The sequence below is a fragment of the Mobula hypostoma genome, chromosome 17, assembly GCF_963921235.1.
Source record: "Mobula hypostoma chromosome 17, sMobHyp1.1, whole genome shotgun sequence".
Classification (NCBI taxonomy): domain Eukaryota; kingdom Metazoa; phylum Chordata; class Chondrichthyes; order Myliobatiformes; family Myliobatidae; genus Mobula; species Mobula hypostoma.
This window is the reverse complement of record NC_086113.1, coordinates 46,427,123-46,448,682: the sequence shown is the minus strand read 5'-3', so window position 1 is coordinate 46,448,682 and position 21,560 is coordinate 46,427,123. Positions and strand designations below refer to the sequence as shown.

At 39.1% G+C, this 21,560-nt stretch overlaps 1 protein-coding gene across 3 annotated transcripts in view; it reads left to right on the top strand.

Annotated features, from left to right (window-relative positions):
• LOC134357994 (oxysterol-binding protein-related protein 10-like) overlaps positions 1 to 21,560 on the top strand; it is a 178,974-nt gene that overhangs the window by 70,956 nt on the left and 86,458 nt on the right. For all 3 annotated transcript variants that reach the window (XR_010020769.1, XM_063069844.1, XM_063069843.1), the window contains exons 4-5: positions 4,618 to 4,809; positions 18,341 to 18,548. Coding sequence is in view for 2 of the 3 variants with exons in the window: in XM_063069844.1 (XP_062925914.1) it covers positions 4,618 to 4,809; positions 18,341 to 18,548 (400 nt within the window). In the remaining variant the exon portion in view is untranslated. The remainder of the gene's footprint in view (positions 1 to 4,617; positions 4,810 to 18,340; positions 18,549 to 21,560) is intronic.

Sequence of the window (21,560 nt, the reverse complement as noted above, 5' to 3'; positions counted from 1 at the left end):
AGGCAATGAGGAATGATTCCGTGACGTGCCCTAGACCATAGTTATACAAGTAGAGTGTAACAAAAACAAGACTAGTGATCATCTATGTTGGAACATTTTGCTGGTAATCATGGATTGATAGCATATTGTTTATTACTGAACTAGTAATCGAGAGACTTGAACTAATGATCGGGAGACATTTTAAACAGTATCACACCAGCTGTGTCACTTAAATTTTGCTAATAAAGTTGTTTGGAACTAGAAGGTGGTATCAGTAATGGTGATTTTTAAACTACTTGATTACCATTTTAAACAAAAACTCCATTTAGTATCCTGTAAGAAAGGAAATTGCCTTTTTCATCAAATAAGGGTTATAAATAACTGACTCTGAAATTGTCTGGAAAGCTTCAAACTTATACACCAATATCAAAATAAAGTATGAAATGAGATATACAACACTGGCACTATAAAAACCAGATTTGGACATGGGCAGTTGATGGAGAATCCTCTTCAAAAAAAAAATCTCGTGATTTGTGAAAAGTTGGTTCATCATACCAGCTGAATATTTTACCCTTGAGCAAATGTCCCAGAATCCTCCATGATTCTTGCAAATAGTCAAACCCACTATTAGCATTAGCAAAGTGATATAAAAATACTTAGCACCAGGGAAAGAGAAACAGAGTTAATGTTTCAGTTCTGGAATCTGAAACTAACCTAAATTAGTTTTCAGTTGCAGAGAAAGTGGAGGAGGCAATGGTAGAACGAAAGGAATATGTCTGATAAGGAGAGGCCAAATGTATTAACATAGCATTTAGAAGCACATCATGCTGCTTTGTTTGTGTTATAAATTGCTCATAGCAGGCTGTGGAAAATGCCAAGCTGTAATAATGAAGAGAGAAAGACTGAGCCAGGTTGATAGAATGATTTTCCTAAAGTCGGACAATTTGATATTGAGTCGGAAAGACTCAATGTGCACAGCTTATATTAAAGCCCAAGAATATACCACTGTAGATTACAGTGCCTATAAAAAGGATTCACCCTTCTTTGGAAGTTTTCATATTTTTTTGTTTTACAACATTGAATCACAATGGATTTAATTTGGCTTCTTTTGACACTGGTCAATGGAAAAAGTGAAAACAGATTAATACAAAGTGATCTAAATTAACTACGAATATAAGCACATAACAATTGATTGCATAAGTATTGACCCCCTTTAATATGGCACACCAAAACATCACTGGTACGGCCAATTAATTGTATTAAATATACACCTGTATCTGAAAGGTCCACCTGCTGGTGAATCAGTATCCTGGCAAAAACTGCACCATGAAGACAAAAGAACTCTTTCGTGTCCAAGCAACTCCATGGAAAGGTTATTGAAAAGCACAAGTCAGGAGATGGATATAGGAAAATTTCCAAGTCACTGAATATCCCTTGGAGTACAGTTAAGTCATCAAGAAATGGAAAAAATATGCACAGCTGTAAATCTGCCTGGAGCAGGCTATCCTTAAAAACAGAGTGACTGTGCAAGAAGAGGACTAATTAAGAAGGCCATCAGGAGAACAATAACAATTTTGGAGGAGTTACAAGCTTCAGTGGCTGAGATGGTAGAGAATGCGTATACAACAACTATTGCCTGGTTGTTTCACCAGTCGCAGCTTTATGGGAGAGTGCAAAGAGAAAGCCACTGCTGGAAAAAATTCTCACGAAATCTCCACTAGACTTTGCCAGAAGTCAGCTGGAAGAGCATTCTATGGTCTGATGACAGCAAAATTGGTCTTTCTGGCCATCAGGCTAAACGCTATGTTTGGTAAACACCGCACATCATCGAAAACACACTCTCCCTACTGTGAAGCGTGGTGGTGCCTGCATCATGCTGTGGGGATGCTTCACTGCAGCAGACCCTGAAAGGCTTGTGAAGGTGGAGGGTAAAATGATTGCAGCAAAGAAGAATGGGGGAAAATTGCAGTGTCCATATGTGGAAAGTTGATAGAGAGCTATTCACACAGAATCAAGGCTACATCGACTAAATACCGACTTGAAGGCGTGAGTAATTATGCAATCAATTATTTTGTGTTTAATAAATTTAGATCAATTTGTAGAAATTTGTTTTCACTTTGACACGAAAGTCGTTAGGCTAAATAGCAGAGATTGAGAACACATCTAGCAGATCAAAACTGATGTAAGCCACTGCAAGCACATGCCTTGGTATATCCCTCCCGATACTAATACCATCAAATGGTAAGAGCACAGGTATATATCAACTTGGTGAAGTAACAACATAGGAGTAAGCAATCCTTCAACTGGTGTTCATTACAGTATTTGGAACCGTTGGGGAGGGGGGGTGGTGGTGGCAAGCAACATTTGGAGAGGAATAGTCATTAAGGTCCAGAACTCGTTGTTCAGTGAACAGTTCCCTATGAATTGATTTCAAGATGGGGTTGATATTGTCAGGGCAATGTAATAAATTTAAGGAAATTTACAGTGTTCATGAAGGAAGTGTTGCAATTGTAGCAGGCAGTTCGAATTTAAAAGACTGTAATGTTTTTGCATGGTTTTCAACCTTTCTGATTGAAAACATCAGGGTCCTGTCTTTGATTCCCAGTGTGAAGTTGAATTCTAATTTACATAAAATGATTAAAAATGGGAAAAGCTATGGAAGTGCAGCTTTTGAATTCCAGATGTAAATGATGTAAAGGAGTAAGTATAGGTTCCCGTTGTGTATTCAATGTTTCAGCAATTTTTGAATAATATTGTAAACATAGTTTGATTACACTTTCTTTGTTTATTTACATAATTCATCATGGGTTATATGTAAAAGTACGTGAATGGTGTCTTGTCATTATGCCACCATGCTGTAAGTGCTTGCCTTACTGAAGTTAAAAAAAAACTAAGAGCAGACGCTTTATTTCAGGCCTCTTTTTTTTTCTTTCAATTAGTTTTATGTTTTGGAGTTACAAAACGTAACAGTGGTGACAAGTATATGTTAAAACGAACCCAGGATGATTACTTACTTGCTGAAATGCAGTGAGCTGTTAGAGTTTAAGATAAAAGAACAGAGCATGATTTCTTCAGAAATGGAAAGATTGAGTTTTTTTTAAAGGCAGAAAAAAGACAAAATTCAAAGGTTCATAAACAGTATCATGATAATTTGTTTTAAAAATGCAGAAATGGCTGGCTACATTGGAAAGATACACTTTCAATTGCACAAAAGCTAACTAGTTGATGTATACTGACTGAATTGAGCAGTATTTTGAAGCAAATTAAACACTAATGAAAAGTAAGTAGCAGTTTTGCTGAGTGCATTAGGTGGACAAGCAACAGTTAGCTTAGATGTCTTCCTGCTCCATTTGCTGCTATCATGAAAGTAATGCAGGAACATTTAGAACTGAAACCATTTTTGATTGCAGAATGCTTTAGGTTTCATAAGTGAAATCAAATGTAAGTGGGGTCTATTTCAGAATATGTGCCTGAGTTAAAGAGATTGTCTAAGCATTGTCAGTTCAGTGATGGACTTTATGCACTGAGAAATTGTTTAGTTTGTGGAATCTTACAAGAAAGCATTCAAAAGCGACTCGTAGCTGAAGCACAGCTCACATATAAAACAGCAATTGAAATCGCTGTATCAATGGAAAGCACAAACAGAGGCAATTGAGTTGTAGTCAGGAATGGAAGTGAGTGTGAACAAAATTGCAGTGTCTATACAGAGGCCTGCCTGGCCGAACAAATTGTGTTACTGTTGTGGCAGGGGTTCACATACACCAGACCAATGTAGGTTTAAAGATGAAACTTGCTACGAAGTACAGTATGTCGGGTGGACAAAAATAAATGGACTGCACAGGGAAGAGAAAAAGATAAAATGTCAAGTTGAACTTTCAAAGAGAACACTAATCTGCTTGCTATTAATTTTAAAAATCTGATAATAGTCATAGTCATACTTTATTAATCCCAGGGGAAATTGGTTTTTGTTACAGTTGCTCCATAAATAATAAATCGTAATAGAACCATAAATAGTTAAATAGTAATATGTAAACTATGCCAGTAAATTATAAAATAAGTCCAGGACCAGCATTGATGAGAATGTCAAAGGACCGAATAGTCTTGAGATTTACAATGTGAAAACTAGCAATAGACAAGCAATATAGTTCACACCAGAAGTGAATGGCAAATTAATTACAATGGAATTGGACATTGGCTCGTCTGTTTCAGTCACTAAACAAATGAGTTTGAATGTCATTTCAAAGATACTAATCTGAAGCCTGCAGATATCCAACTAAATACTTACACGGGAGAAAAAAATAACACCGTTGCGAATGAGATTTACAGCAATGAAATACAAGATCTAACAATCTACGTGAGAACCCAGATCTGGAATGCTTAATTGACTTTGGAGGGAGTACTGCCCTATACAGTACTTGCTGTGAAGGTGTTTGATGCAACAGTTTAGAGGGAGCTTTATTCTGTATCTAACGTGCTGTGCATATTTTTAAGGGGAGTTTATGAAGGGAGCTGAGCTAATCTTTATGCTGCACTGAAAATGTTTGGATGTATAAAGGTAGCTTTTTTTTCTAGTAATATTCGTTTTTGTAATGTAATTTAGTTCAGAAGTTATACTTAAGCTACTTTTATTTGTTGTAGATTACTCCTTCAGTAAGGGCTAGAAGTTTATCTTTACTTCCCTCTGGAGCATCAAATTCGGCAAATCCTGGGAGTCAGAAGCACCTCACGCACAGTGGTCCAGGGATTGTCACCATTACGCACCATAAGTCTCCTGCAATTGCACGCCGTGCCAAGAATCAATGTCCAGGACGCCTTCTAGATGTTAAAGAGGTAAGTTTTGAAACTAACATTAGATAAAGATGTTTGATATTGTGAAGAATTCATTTCGGTAGAACAGTTGAGAATTTTGTAAGGTAAATTTTTATGTTCCTGCTTAAGTCTTGACACAAGTATGATGAGCAAACTGATCATTCCACATATTGTGCTTTCACAGTGGGCCATTTATCTGTTTGAGGGTGTGGACACTCTGCTTTTTTGGGGTATAGTTAGTTGTACTTCATTTGTCTTACACGGATTCAATAAAAATTTATCAGAAATTTCCTTATGATCTAAGCAAAATTTAGCCTATCAATCATCTTGATTTAGCCCACTAAGATGGAGGAGTATTTTTGGGATGTTGGCTGTCATTAAACTGATACAGTGATTCTTCTTAAAGAATTGTTTTGTTTGAACTTTCTATGCTGGAGCTACTGTGTCTTTAAATGACAGTAATCGCTCCTAACTGCAATCGACTGATTTAAAACTTGAATTTTAGTATTGCAATTGCTTTGAATTCAGCAACCCACATATTCTGGATAATAACATGAATAGAGGGAGATTTGCTCTGCAAACATAAACAGCTGGTATTTGTTTTGTGTTTAACCTGGTCTTATTGGTTTCAATGCTGGCAGCATACCAATTTTGAACTTGTGGCTATTGTAGTTTGCAGCCTTTGCTTGTTCACTTCTCTTAGCAGGTGGCCAGTAAGGTGTGTGTCTAACATCTTTTAAATCCATTTGGTACAGGTTAAAGCCAGACTGCACTGTGTCGAGAGGTTATTTACTGTCTCCAGTGTTCCCAGTGCAGACTCCTTTTCATTGGTGAGACCCGATGTTAATTGGAAGACTGCTTTATCGAGCACCTTTGCTCCATCTGCAATAGGCACTATTTCCCATGGCCAGCTGTTTTAATTCCAACATGTCATTCCATTGCCTCCTCTAGCTGATACAGCCACTCTCAGGTTGGAGGAGCAATGCCTCATATTCCATCTGGGTAGCCTTCAGTCTGATGATATAAACATTAATTTCTCTAATTTTTGGTCATTTCTCTCTGCTCCCCCTTCTCTCTTTTTCCATTCTCCATTCTGGTTCCCCTCTTTTCCTTCACTTCTCCTTACCTGCCTATCACCTTCCTTTTGTGTCATTCTTCCTTTCATTCCTCCCATGGTCCACTCTGCTCTCCTATCAGATTCCTCCTTTAGACCTTTACCCTTTCACTTCACAGCTTCTCCTTTCATTCCTTCCCCTCCCCCATCCACCTACCTTCCTCCTCACTTGGTTTCACCTATCACTTTCCAGTTTATACTTCTGGCTCTTCCCCCTTCCTTTCCAGTCCTGATGAAGGATCTCACGCTGAAAGGTGAACTGTTTATTCCCCTTTATAGATGCCACCTGACTTGCTGAGTTCTTCCAGCATTTTGTGTTGTTATTTGTGGGGAAATGTTTTGTTTCTCCAACAGATGAGGTAGCTTTAGAACCTTAGCATCCTTATCCTTGTCTGGGCCCAGTAAGTGGATGCCAGGGTAAGGCTGACTTTTTGTAACTGTGTTCAGCCAGAAGTGCCATGTGAATGAACTATATTGATATCTTTCTGAGATCCCCAACATTACAGAAGCAGACTTTGATAAATTTGATTCACTTCACATAACTCCAAGAAAGTGTGAAAAGCTAAGTATTGATTCAGCAAATGCTTGAGTCTCAAACATCTTGCATTTGTCACTAAAGATTTGCACTCCAGAATTTGCTCTGCCTCAAGCTTAGCTGTTTCAAAGCACTTACGTTACTGGAATTCTGATTGACAATGGAAAATTGATCAGTTATTTACTGTCCATGAAAAGCCCAGCAAACCAGATTAGCTAATTATCACGCAATCGTTCTACTCTCAATCATCAAGAAAGTGATGTAACACATCATTTCTGTTGTGATGGATTAAGCTTGTTTCCAGAATTTGTTCATTCATTTCTATGGGTATTCTCCAATTGTAATGAAAGTAAATTAATTTAGCTTGATGCTTTAATTATTTGTGTTTCAATGTGTTATGATGCATTTAAAATTGTATTTTTAATAATTAATTTTGGATTTTTTTTGTATACCTTTTAATGTGTATAAGCAAATCACTGTGTAAATTCTACAGCACCATCTGTGACTTTTTTGCAAAATACCCTGATGGTATCTTCATTATTGCAGGTGATTTTAACCATGCAAACCTAAATACAGTACTGCCCACCAACATGTTGATTTTGCTACCAGAGATGGAAATACACTAGACCTGTTTTACACTAACATACCAGTTTTTAAAATTCATTTGTGGGATTTATTGCCCATCCCTAGTTGCCCTTCAGAAGGTGGTGATGAGCTACCTTCTTGAACCACTGCAGTCCCTGAGGTGTAGGTAGACCCACAGTGCTGTTAGGGAGGGAATTCCATGAGTTTGACCCAGTGACAATGAAGGAATGGCAAAATGTTTCCAAGTTAGGATGGTAAGTGACTTGGAGGGGGATTTCCAAGTGATGGTGTGCCCAGGTATCTGCTTTTCTCAGCCTTCTAGATGGTAATGGTCGTGGTTCTGGAAGGTGCTACCTTAGGCACTTTGGTATGTTGTTGCAGTGCATCTTGTAGATAGTACACACTGCTGCAACTGTTCATCGATCGTGGAGGGATTGGATTCTTGTGGAAGGGGTACCAATCAAGTGGGTTGCCTTCTACTGGATGGTGTCAAGAGTGTTGATGGAGCTGTACTCATCCAGGTGAATGGTGAGTATTTCATTACGTTCTTAAAGTGAGTCTTGTAAATGGTGAACATGCTTTGGGGAGTCAGGAGATGAGTTATATGCCACAGGATTCCTAGCATTTGACCTGCTTTGGTGGCCACAGTGTTTATATGGCTAGACTGGTTCAGTTTCCTGTCAATGGTAACCCCCAGGTTGTTGATAGTAGGGGATTCAGTGATGCTGATACCACTGAATGCTAAGGGACCGTGGTTAGAGCCTCTCTTGTTGGAGATGTTCATTGCCTGGCACTTGCATGGCTTGAGTGTTACTTGCCACTTGTCAGCCCAAGCCTGGATATTGTCCAGGTCCTGCTGTATTTGGGTATGAACGGCTTCACTATCTGCGAACATCCCCACTTCTGACCTTATGATGGAAGGAAGGTTATTGATGAAGTAGCTGAAGATGTTTGGTCCTTGGACACTTCCCTGTGGAACTCCTGCAGTAATGTCCTGAGGATGAGATGATTGACCTCCAACCACCACAACCATCTTCCTTTGTCAGGTATGATTACAACCAGTGGAGAATTTTCCCCCTAATGCCTATTGATTCCATTTTAGATAGGGCACCTTGATGCCATAAAGCAGTCCTTCAACCCCACATTGGATTCATAGATCACTTATCTGTAATATCTGTGGAGGTTCTCCGTCTTCCAGGTCATTGTATATCAAATAGTAGCAAATCAAGGCCACTGGGCTCACTGTGTTGTCTAGAAGATGTTTCGCCACTTATCCGAGAGGCTTCTTCAGTTCTGATCCATGGTGGGTAGTTTTCCAGCTTATAAACTTTGTGAGTTCTTTAAAGGTATAGCAATCATATGAGGGTTGTTAAGAGGCGCAGAGGTAATGAGAGAGTCATTGGTCTTATCTTTGCTTGAAAGGAGGTGTGAACTGTTGTGGAGACGCTGGGGTAGAGATGTTAAGACTACATTGTAAATAGCTGAAAGGTGGTATCTTATCCCATCCCCTCTGTTCAGGGATGGGTTTTCCATTTGACAAAGATGGCTTTTAAAGGATGAGGGACACTCCTTTGATAACAATCTGCACATTTTGGACAGGGAGGACATTGGTTTGAAAGTGGGGGTTAAAGAAGCCCATAAGACCATAAGATATGGGAGCAGAAGTAGGCCATTGGGCCCATCGAGTCTGCTTCACCATTCAATCCTGGGCTGATCCAATTCTTCCAGTCATACCCACTCCCCTGCCTTCTTCCCATACCCTTTGATGCCCTGGCTAATCAAGAACCTGTCTATCTCTGCCTTAAATGCACCCAATGACTTGGCCTCCACAGCCGCTCATGGCAACAAATTCCACAGATTTACCACCCTCTGACTAAAGTAATTTCTCTGCATCTCAGTTCTAAATGGACGTCCTTCAATCCTAAAGTCATGCCCTCTTGTCCTGGACTCCCCTACCATGGGAAATAACTTTGCCATATCTAATCTGTTCAGGCCTTTTAACATTTGGAATGTTTCTTTGAGATCCTCCCTCATTCTCCTGAACTCCAGGGAATACAGCCCAAGAACTGCCAGATGTTCCTCATACGGTAAACCTTTCATTCTTGGAATCATTTTTGTGAATCTTCTCTGAACCCTCTCCAATGTCAGTCTATTCTTTCTCAAATAAGGAGCCCAAAACTGCAAACAATACTCTCAAGTGTGGTCTCACGAGTGCCTTATAGAGCCTCAACATCACATCCCTGCTCTTATATTCTTACCTTTAGAAATGAATGCCAACATTGCATTTGCCTTTTTCACCACCAATTCAACCTGGAGGTTAACCTTTAGAGTCTCCTGCACAAGGACTCCCAAGTCCCTTTGCTCTCTGCATTTTGAATTCTCTCCCCAACTAAGTAATAATCTGCCCGTTTATTTCTTCCACTGAAGTGCATGACCGTACACTTTCCAACATCGTATTTCATTTGCCACTTCTTTGCCCGTTCTCTTAAACTATCTAAGTCTCTCTGCAGGCTCACTGTTTCCTCAACACTACCTGCTTCTCCACCTATCTTTGTATCATCGGCAAATTTAGCCACAAATCTATTAATCCCATAGTCCAAATCATTGACCAACGTCATAAAAAGCAGCGGTCCCACCACTGACCCCTGTGGAACTCCACTGGAAACTGGCAACCAGCCAGAATAGGATCCCTTTATTCCCACTCTCTGTTTTCCGTCGATCAGCCAATATCACCCATGCTAGTAACTTCCTTGTGATTCCATGGGCTCTTATCTTGCTAAGCAGCCTCATGTGTGGAATCTTGTCAAAAGCCTTCTAAAAATCCAAGTACTGCACATCTACTGCATCTCCTTTGTCTACTCTGCTTATAATTTCCTCAAAAAAATTGTAGTAGGTTTGTTAGGCAGTATTTTCCTTTCATGAAACCATGCTGGCTTTGGCCTACCTTGTCACGTGCCTCTAGGTACCCCATAATCTCATCCCTAACATTTGATTCCAACAACTTCGCAACCACTGATGTCAAGCTAACAGGTCTATAGTTTCCTTTCTGCTGCCTCCCACCCTTCTTAAATAGCGGATTTTCCAGTCATCTGGTACAATGCCAGAATCTGGCAATTCTTGAAAGATCATTGTTAATGCCTCTGCAGTCTCTCCAGCCACTTCCTTCAGAACGCGAAGGTGCATTCCATCAGGTCCAGGAGATTTATCCACCCTCAGACCATTAAGCTTCCTGAGCACCTTCTCAGTTGTAATTTTCACTGCACATACTTTACTTCCCTGTCACTCTTGAATATCCAGTATACTGCAGATGTATTCTACTGTGAAGATTGATGCAAAATACGCATTCAGTTCCTCTGCCATCTCTGTGTCTCTAAATACAATATCTCCAGCATCATTTTCTATTTGTCCTATATCTACCCTTGACTCTCTTTTACCATTTATTTACTTTAAAAAGCTTTTAGTATCTTCTTTGATATTAGTTGCCAGCTTCCTTTCATAATTCCTTCCTAGTGGCCTCCTTAGTTTCCTTCTGCAAGTTTTTAAAAGCTTCCCAATCCTCTATCTTCCCAGTAGCTTTGGCTTCCTTGTATGCCCTCTCTTTTCCTTTTACTTTGGCTCTGTCTTCACTTGTTAGCCACGGTAGTGTCCTTCTTTCATTCAAAAATTTCTTCTTATTTGGAATATATCTGTCTTGCATTTCCCTCATTTTTCGCAGAAACTCCAGCCATTGCTGCTCTGCTGTCCTTCTTGCTAGTGTCCCTTTCCAGTCAACTTTGGCCAGTTCCCCTTTCATGCCATTGTAATTTCCTTTATTCCACTGAAATACTGACACATTGGATTTTAGTTTCTCCTTCTCAAATTTCAAAGTGAATTCGGATCATATTAATAACGATTTAATAATTTAATATTATTTCTTATACACTGGGCCACCCCACCCTCTCTGCCTACTAACCTATCTTTCCAATCAATCGTATATCCTTAGATGTTCAGCTCCCAATGGCAACCATCCTTTAGCCAAGTGTTAGAGATGTCCACAATGTTATATTTGCCAATCTGTAGCTGAATTTCAATATCGTCCATTTTATTTCTTGTGCTGTGCCCATTCAAATATAAGACTTTCAAATATAAGCCATCCTGGTCAAACTGGAAAACCCATCCCTGAACAGAGGGGGTGGGGTATGACACCATCTATCAGCTATTTACGATGCAGTCCAAATATCTCTACCCTGACATCTCCACAACAGTTCACACCTCCATTCATGCAAAGATAAGACAAATGGCCCTCTCATTATCTCTACAACTCTTTATGACTCTCATGTGATTGCTCTACCTTTAAAGAACTCACAGAGTTTATAAACTGGAAAACTACCCACCGTAGATCAAAACTGAAGAAGCCTCGGATGAGTGGTGAAACGTCTTCCAGGCAACACAGCAAGTCCAGTGGTCTTGATTTACAGTACTATTGCTTGATATACTGTGATGTTAATTCCAGTGACCAAATGGGTCAAACTAGATCTAAAGGTGGTGAAAACCTGGCCTGAGAGTGCAATCTCTGCTTTGATAATATGAACTAGAGAATTTTCACAGAGGCAGCTACCTATGGCAGCCATGTTAACATTGAGGATTCTGTGACCAGCTACGTAGAGAAGTGTACTGAGGATGTTACCATCACAAAGTGCATCCTGGTGAGGGAAAATCAGAAGCCATGGTTTACTGCAGAGGTCCTTGCCAGGCTGAGGGATCATGATACTGCATTTAGATTGGGAGATGGAACAGCTCTCAGAGAAGCAAGAACTGTGCTTTCCCGCACCATCATAAAGGCAAAATGGGAGCATTCTCAGAGAATTTGCAGTCGTTCTGCGATACCAGAGGTATGAGGCGCATGTGGCGGGGAATCTGGAGGATTATAGACTACAAGTCTATCCTGCACATCAGTGACCAGGATGCTCCACTCCCTGAGAGGCTGAATGTCTTCTACACCCGGTTTGATGTGCAGGACAAAAGTGCTGGCAAGGAAGGCACCTCTCCTCCCAGGGGAGCAGACACTCTGTCTGGCTGAAGCTGAGGTGACGAAGACTCTGCCGGAGTCAACCCGTGCAAAGCTGCGGGGCCCGCTAATGTACCAGATTGGGTTCTGAAAGACTGCATAGCCCAGCTGACGGAGGTGCTGACAGATATATTTAACATATCTGTGGAACAATCCATTGTGCTCTCGGTTTCAAGGTGGCAACCATCATTCCAGTGCCAAAGAAGGTGACAGTATCCTGCCTAAATGACTATCATCTGGTGGCATTAACATCAACCATTATGAAACGCTTTAAGCAGCTGGTCATGGAGCATATTAAGGCCTTTCTCCTGGCTACGTTGGCCCCTTTCCAGCTCACTTATCACTCAAATTGATCCACTGATGATACAAAGGCTCAGCCCTCCACTTTTTCCTGTTTCACCTGGAAAATGGGGTCTTATATGCTAGACTGCTGTTTAAAGACTCCAGTTCAGCATTCAATACCATCATACCCCAGAAACTGGTGAGGAAGCTGTCCACACTGGGTCTCAACACCTCCCTCTGTGATTGGATACTTGTCTTCTTAACAGTAAGGCCACGGTCAGTCCATGTGGGCAGCAATGTCTGTAGTCCCATCACACTGAGCACTGGCGCTCCCCAAGGCTGTGTGTTTAGTCTGCTGCTGTTTACATTGCCAACGCGTGACTGTGTTGCAGGATCCAGCTCAAACTGTGTTATCAGGTTTATGGATGACACAACAATGGTTGGCCTTATCAAGAGTGATGATGAGATGGAGAACAGAGAACAGGAAGGATTCATCTGTAGATGTTATCCTTACCTTCATTAACTTATCGTGCGTTATGTTTTTTACATTCTGATTTGAAGAAAAGTTGTCTTGCTTCAATATATATTATATATGTTATATGTATGTATCTGGTTAAATGACAGTAAACCTCACTTGTCACTTTGTAAACAGAAAAATCCTCAACTTTGACTCAATCCAAAGTTCCTCTCCCACCTACTTGGATACTCCAGTGATACTGTATCTGGATTTTGAAATTTATGGCCCCCTGATCTTCTGGTCATCAGTGCCTATCTGAGGCAGGAGGGGGAAACATGGATTTTTCACATTTGGCTTGGTTGAGTGTGATTGGGCCAGGATGACTGATGGCAGTTCCAGTGAATGAACTGGATCCAGAAATATTCAGTTTGATATTATGTTTAATTCTTTTTCATTATGGAAAAAAAAATCAAATATCATTGTTCAAATAGCTTTAATTTAGAATGGTGAATGCCCAGATGATTAAAAGTTTAAATTGTAGACTGTCTTAATTAATAAACTACAGAATTATTTGAGAGCATGACTCTACCACTAATGGACACTTGAAGAAACCTGCAAATAAATCTTTGTACTGAAAACAAAGAAATGAAGCTGAAACAGTGAAACATTTAGTTTTACTTAATGAAAGGTAAAAATAAACAGAGTAATGAAAGATAGGTTTGGTAAATTCTTTGTAAAGTCTACTCCAGAACTTGGGGAGAGGGGTGGGAAATGTCTGTGTATAGTAAAATCTATGTAAAAGCCAACCTTCCTTTTTCATATTCGTGCTATTTGGTAGGAGTTATAACTTCCAACATTTGCAATTTAGGAAAGCAATTTCCCCCGTCAGCAAATCAGCCATAATGATTTGCACCTGTTATGTTTCTAGATAGTAGTAATTGTGAAGGTATAGTTTCAATAAATGTTTCAGGCTTTGAGATAGACTCTTTGAATATAGAAATGTTATGGAAAATAGAACCATGAGGAAATTTTAAGGTATCTGCACAGTAATGAAAATGACATTTTTAGTATTTTCAAAACCTGTGACTCTTTGATGTGAAAAGGATGTTTTTGTTTGTATAACTAATTACCTTGGTAATGCAGTTTCAATTTGGGCGGGGGGAGGATGAGGAAAGATTGGATTTTTCTGTTGCTTATTAATATTTATCTTCAAAACATTTAGTAATGTCACAAACAGCACTATATATTTTTCTTTCAATTATTATTACCTTGTCATTCTTTTAAGGAATTGTAATAATGGCTTGCTGTTTCCTTTGAGTAGTTAGCCACCTGTAATTATCTATCTGCTTAATAAGATTTTACCTTTGAGTTGATACCTTGATGGGAATTTTTTGAATGAAGCCATCTCTGATCTGATTGGTGAGGCATTCCCAGTATAGGGTATTTCACTCATAAGTCTCAGAAAAGTGTTTTGACAGCCGGTTAAATTGCAATATCTACCCATTGTGACTAGCAAAAACCTTGAATGTTTGCAAATGCTTCTGACATTCAGAAGTACAGGTTGAGTACCTCTTATCCAAAATTTCAAAATCTGAAATTATTTTGAGCACTGACATGGCATCACAAAGGGAAATTTCCATAAGGCACTGGGAAGGTACCCAGGAGATGCACAGGTATATGCACCACAGACAGGTCTGAGAAGTGACCTCACATATGTAATGAACAGAAGTTAATGGAAAATAGAAAAAACACTGCATAAATCAAAAAATGAAGATCTCAATCGTGTATTGAAGGTGTGGATTGTTCAGCATTGGAGTGAATGGTGCTTAGTGGTATGCTAGTCACGAAACAGACAAAGGTCTATCACAACAAACTGAAGATTGAAGGTAATTGTGAATATTCCGCAGGCTGGTTGTGGAAATTTTAAGAAAGGCGCGGCATTAAATTTTTAAAGATTTGTGATAAAGCGACTGCTGGTGATGAAGTAGCAGAGAAATTTATTGAGTTTACCAAGATCGTTATTGATGAAAATCTTCTTTTTCTTTTTAAATCTTTTTATTGAATAAGTATACAAAAAGGTAAACCATATAAACATTAATACAATGTTAAAATATAATAGAATTCCAGAAGGTATCAATACCAAAAAAAATACTACAAACAATGTAATTTAAACATAAAAAACCAAGATAACATAATAGTATACTAAATTTTATATATATATATCAATGGAAAAAAAAGAAAAAAAACCCCCCCAAAAAAAAACCCACCGTGCAACTAACTAAAAGCAAAGCAAAGCAATGGGCTAACTTGAAACCAAACAGAGTTAAACTTAAAATCACGTCCTCAATCCCGACCTCCTTTAAAAACAGTGAAAAAAAACAAGAAGGGTATGTATTACATTAAATGAAAGTATCGAATAAAAGGTCCCCAAATCTGTTCAAATTTAAATGAAGAATCATAAAGGTTGCTTCTAATTTTCTCCAGATTCAAACATAAAATCGTCTGAGAGAACCAAAAAAAGGTAGTTGGAGCATTAAGCTCTTTCCAATGTTGTAAAATACACCTTTTCGCCATTAAAGTAAGAAATGCAATCATTCTACGGGCTGAAGGGGAAAGATTACTAGAAATTTTAGGAAGTCCAAAGATAGCAGTAATAGGGTGAGGAGAGATATCTATATTTAATACCTTAGAAATAATATTAAAAATATCTCTCCAAAAAGTTTCCAAAGTAGGACAAGACCAAAACATATGAGTTAAAGAGGCTATCTGCCCCGAACATCTATCACAAAAAGGATTAATATGCGAGTAAAAACGCGCTAACTTATCTTTGGACATATGTGCTCTATGAACCACTTTAAATTGAATTAGGGAATGTTTAGCACAAATAGAGGAAGTATTAACTAATTGTAAAATCTGCCCCCAATCATCCACAGAAATGGTGAGCCCCAATTCCTGTTCCCAATCTACCCTAATCTTATCAAATGGAGCTTTCCTAAGTTTCATAATAATATTATAAATCATAGCCGATGCACCTTTCTGACATGGATTGAGGTTAATTATCGAATCTAAAATATATGTAGGAGGAAGCATTGGAAAGGAAGAAAGTATAGTACTTAGGAAATTTCTAACTTGTAAATATCTAAAAAAATGTATTCTTGATAAATTATATTTATTAGATAATTGTTCAAAAGACATAAGGGAACCATCTAAAAATAAATCCAAAAACCGTAAAATACCCTTAGTCTTCCAGGTTTGAAAAGCGCGATCCGTAAAAGAGGGAGGAAAAAATATGTTACCTAAAATAGGAATCGCTAACCCGAATTGATTAAGATCAAAAAATTTTCTGAATTGAAACCAAATGCGCAAAGCATATTTAACTATCGGGTTAGAGACCTGCTTAAGGCGTTTCGAATCAAAAGGGAGAGAGGAGCCTAAAATAGAGCCAAGTGTATAACCCTGAACAGATTGTAGTTCCAATGCTACCCATTTAGGAATAGATAGTATATCCTGATCAAGTAACCAAAATTTCATATGTCGAATATTAATAGCCCAATAATAGAATCTAAAGTTAGGTAATGCTAAACCTCCATCTCTCTTAGCTTTCTGTAAATGTATTTTACCCAGTCTCGGATTCTTATTCTGCCAAATAAATGAAGAAATTTTAGAGTCAACTTTATCAAAGAAAGATTTTGGAACAAAAATTGGTAATGCCTGAAACACATATAAAAATTTTGGCAAAAAAAAATCTTAACTGCATTAATACGACCAATCAAAGTTAAATATAAGGGAAACCATTTAGATGAAAGTTGAATAATATGGTCTATTAATGGTAAAAAGTTAATCTTAAATAAATCTTTATATTTACAAGTAATTTTAATCCCAAGATAAGAAAAATAATTATCAATCAATTTAAATGGAAATTTATAATATAAGGGAAGATGTTTATTAATCGGAAAGAGTTCACTCTTACTAAGATTTAATTTATAACCTGAAAAAAAACCAAATTGTGCTAATAACTCTAAAACAGCAGGAATGGATTTCTCAGGATTAGAAATATATAACAGTAAATCATCAGCATAGAGTGATAATTTATGGGACTTTAATCCCCGAGTTATCCCAGTAATATTTGAAGATTCTCGAATAGCAATTGCAAGAGGTTCTAATGCAATATCAAATAATAGGGGACTAAGAGGACAGCCTTGTCGAGTACCTCGAAAGAGAGGAAAAAAAGGTGAGTTTAAAGAGTTAGTACGGACCGAGGCTACAGGGGAATGATATAACAGTTTAATCCAGGATATAAATTTCAAGCTAAAATTAAACATTTCAAGCACCTTAAATAAATAGGGCCATTCTACTCTATCAAAAGCTTTCTTGGCGTCTAAAGAAATAACACACTCAGGAACATTTTGTGAGGGAGTGATGAAAATCTTAACACTGATGAATGGCTACATCAGTACATATGTGTAATGAACAAGTGTAAGACAAACACTACTTAACAGAAGCACATAAATTCAGAGGTCAGAATGATGGTAATCCCAAGCTATCTCATTATATATTCTAAACTCGAAAATCCAAAACAAGCATTTTGGATAAGGGATACCTGTAATAAGAAATTAAATATTATTAGTCTTACGAAGTACATTTCAAAACCTGAAGTTCTTTGTATAAAAATTCGAAACACTAAAATCGGTAAATTAACCCATTTAATTAATCAGAATGTTAATTATTTGAAACTTGTCTCTTTCTCCATAGACATTCCTCTCCTGAAATTAAACTACACTCCAGTTTAACATCCAGGAAACTGCAGGACATTTGTATTATAGTATTGGACTTCATGAGGAGTCCAGTGTTGGGAATGCATTCAGGTTGACAGTGGCAATCAGTTGTGAGGAAGTTTGTCCCTTCTTTGTTCTGCCTTGCTCGCATGGGTATTCTGAGCTTCCTCATAGTTCTGAACATAAACACTGGCATTTCGAAGTGGAAGAAGATCCTTTTTTATGTGTAGAAACTTGAATCATTTTCTCTGTTATTGATACTGGAGAAACTTATTGAGTGGTGACAAAACAGTTCATTGTTGCCAGTATAATTGTATTTATTGTACAAAGCTATCAGAATTTGTTGTAGTATCCATCATATAGACTTTTGCTATGCCTTAACTTTCAACATAATGGCTGAAACTGCATTTATTTTTTTTGGTATAGTATCCTCAACACAGAATATTTACTTATACTTAAAATATTATTTAACTTTGGAGCCTTATTTATTTTTTTATTGTGAATGTGGTAAAACAAATATAGATGGTTAGAAACTTTCATAGATCATAATCTTAAATTATAATAATTTTTCTTAGATTACATTTTCATTTTTGTCTTGAAGTCCATTGAAACTCTTCAGTGTGACCCTTATTGGTAAAACTAATTTTGTGCAGAGTCATTCTTGGAAATCTGTCAGAGTAATTTTGTTGCAGATTTTTTTTGTCTTTCTTCTCTTGAGTTCACCAATAAATTCATAATGCATTTCTGTTTTGAATAGATGATGAGCCAGGCAGAAGGACAAATGAAGAATCTTGTGCATTCAATAGAATCTCTCCCACCTTCTGGACCTCTTTCTGCATTGGATCAAGATTTGCTTCTTCTGAAAGCTACCTCAGCTGCTACCATGAGCTGCCTTGGTGATTGCTTGAGCATTCTACAGCAAAGCGCACAGCAAACAGCCCAGCACAGCAAAAGATTATCAACAGGTGAGTTTTATGGTACTGTAAATTGATGGTAACTAAGTAGAATATAGAACTCCCTGTCTCATCCTACAACTTGTGATTTTGAATGGTAGTTCCATTTGGCTTCATTGGTAGCTAATCAACATTTTGATGTTTTTGTTCTCAAGATGGAACCTGGAGAATGTAAATTCAAATAAATAAATATCTGGTAGCCCAATCATACTGATAATTTTTTATTTGGGAAAATTACTTTTCTTCCTTTTTGAGAAAGTCTCACACAGGATAATCATTTCACTGTATGATCTAATCTGTGTACCTTATGCAATATCATATTTTTCTTTGCCCTTCTGGATTAAGTAATAAAGGTTTGTCTGCTCTTGATTTATGGTCTTTATTTCAATAGCAACCTGAATGGTGCTTTTTGGATACTGGTTCCTTGGATTAAGTAAAACTGTTTGTTTCCTCTGGCCTGGCAATCTCTCCCTATGACCAAACTAGAACAGAGCATTATTTCACAAATTCAGTGCCAACCATGTCAATAATGTGATCTGCTTAGTGTGGCCAGTTAACTGTAACTAGGTCTCAATGTTGGTGATAGAAACATAGAAACATAGAAAATAGGCGCAGGAGTAGGCCATTCGGCCCTTCGAGCCTGCACCGCCATTCAATATGATCATGGCTGATCATCCAACTCGGAACCCTGTACCTGCTTTCTCTCTATACCCCCGATCCCTTTATTCACAAGAGCCATATTTAACTCCCTCTTAAATATAGCTAATGAACTGGCCTCAACTGTTTCCTGTGACAGAGGATTCCACAGATTCACCACTCTCTGTGTGAAGAAGTTTTTCCTCATCTCGGTCCTAAAAGGCTTCCCCTTTATCCTTAAACTGTGACCCCTTGTTCTGGACTTCCCCAACATCGGGAACAATCTTCCTGCATCTAGCCTGTCCAATCCCTTCGGAATTTTATACATTTCAATAAGATTCCCCCTCAATCTTCTAAATTCCAGCGAGTATAAGCCTAGTTGATCCAGTCTTTCATCATATGAAGGTCCTGCCATCCCAAGAATCAATCTGGTGAACCTTCTTTGTACTCCCTCCATGGCAAGAATGTCTTTCCTCAGATTAGGGGACCAAAACTGCACACAATACTCTAGGTGTGGTCTCACCAAGGCCTTGTACAACTGCAGTAGAACCCCCCTGCTCCTGTACTCGAGTCCTCTTGCTATGAATGCCAGCATACCATTTGCCTTTTTCACCGCCTGCTGTACCTGCATGCCCACTTTCAATGACTGGCATACGATGACACTCATTGCACCTCCCCTTTTCCGAATCGGCCACCATTCAGATAATAATCTGTTTTCCTGTTCTTGCCATCAAAGTGGATAACCTCACATTTATCCACATTAAATTGCATCTGCCATGAATTTGCCCACTCACCTAACCTATCCAAGTCACCCTGCATCCTCTTAGCATCCTCCTCACAGCTAACACTACGGCCCAGCTTCGTGTCATCCGCAAACTTGGAGATGCTGCATTTAATTCCCTTGTGTAAATCATTAATATATTGTAAACAACTGGGGTCCCAGCACTGAGCCTTGCGGTACCCCACTAGTCACTGCCTGCCATTCTGAAAAGGTCCCGTTTATTCTCACTCTTTGCTTCCTGTCTGCCAACTAATTCTCTATCCACATCAATACCATACCCCCAATACCGTGTGCTTTAAGTTTGCACACTAATCTCCTGTGTGGGACCTTGTCAAAAGCCTTTTGAAAATCCAAATATACCACATCCACTGGTTCTCTCCTATCCACTCTACTAGTTACATCCTCAAAAAATTCTATAAGGTTCGTCAGGCATGATTTTCCTTTCACAAATCCATGCTGACTTTCACCAAGGCTTCGGCGAGCAGAGGCTGAAGATCAGCTTCACTCCAAGTGAGGTAAGGCTGGGTAAGTTCCTTTAAAAGGAGAACGGTCTGCAGCGGTATTTTATGTGAAGCAAGGAAGGCGGCGAGGCTGTAGCTCATTAGGTGAGCTAGGGCAGTAGCAATAGTTGTTTTAACAACTCCAAGGGAAGGAGCGGCACCACTGCGCAGACGCGTAACGTCAGCCGGGGGAGCGCCGAGCGCTTAAAAAGAGGACTTCCCTATCCAGCGGGCAGCGGAGTGAGTGGTAGCGGATTGAAGGGGCTTTGGCTCCTCGGGCTTTGGCTGAAGTGAGCAGAGGCTGAGGAGGAGCTTGCCCCCAGTGAGGCCCATACCACTCCCGAAGCAGTTGGCAATGTTCCACGTCCACATTTCAAAAGTTGAGGCAACGTATTCGATTGTAAGGGGAATAGATAGGCCTTTCTGCGGCCGCAAATGAGACTCCAGAAGGGTATGTTGCCTCCCGGGTGCAAGGGCCAAGGATGTCTCTGAGTGACTGCAGGACATTCTGGAGTGGGAGGGTGAACAGCCAGTGGTCGTGATGCACATAGATACCAACGATATAGGTAAAAAAACGGGATGAAGTCCTACAAGGTGAATTTAGGGAGTTAGGAGATAAACTAAAAAGTTGGACCACAAAGGTAATAATCTCTGGATTACTACCAGTGACACGTGCTAGTCAAAGTAGAAATAGGAGGATATTTCAGATGACTACGTGGCTTGAAAAATGGTGCAAGGGGGAGGGATTCAAATTTCTGGGGCATTGGAACCAGTTCTGGGGGAGGTGGGACCGGTACAAACAGGATGGTCTGCACCTGGGCTGGGTTGGACTGGAACCAATGTCCTAGGGGGAGCGTTTGCTACTGTTGTTCAGGAGGATTTAAGCTGATGTGGCAGGGGGATGGGGACAAGTGCAGAGAGACAGAGGGGTGTAAAATGAGGGTAGAAGCAAAAAGTAGTAAGGTGAAAAGTAAAAGTGGCAGGCAGGCAAATCCAGGGCAAAAATCAGAAAGGGCCACTTTTCAACATAATTGTATAAGGGCTAAGAGTGTTGTAAAAACAAGCCTGTAGGCTTTGCGTGTCAATGCAAGGAGCATTCGTAACAAG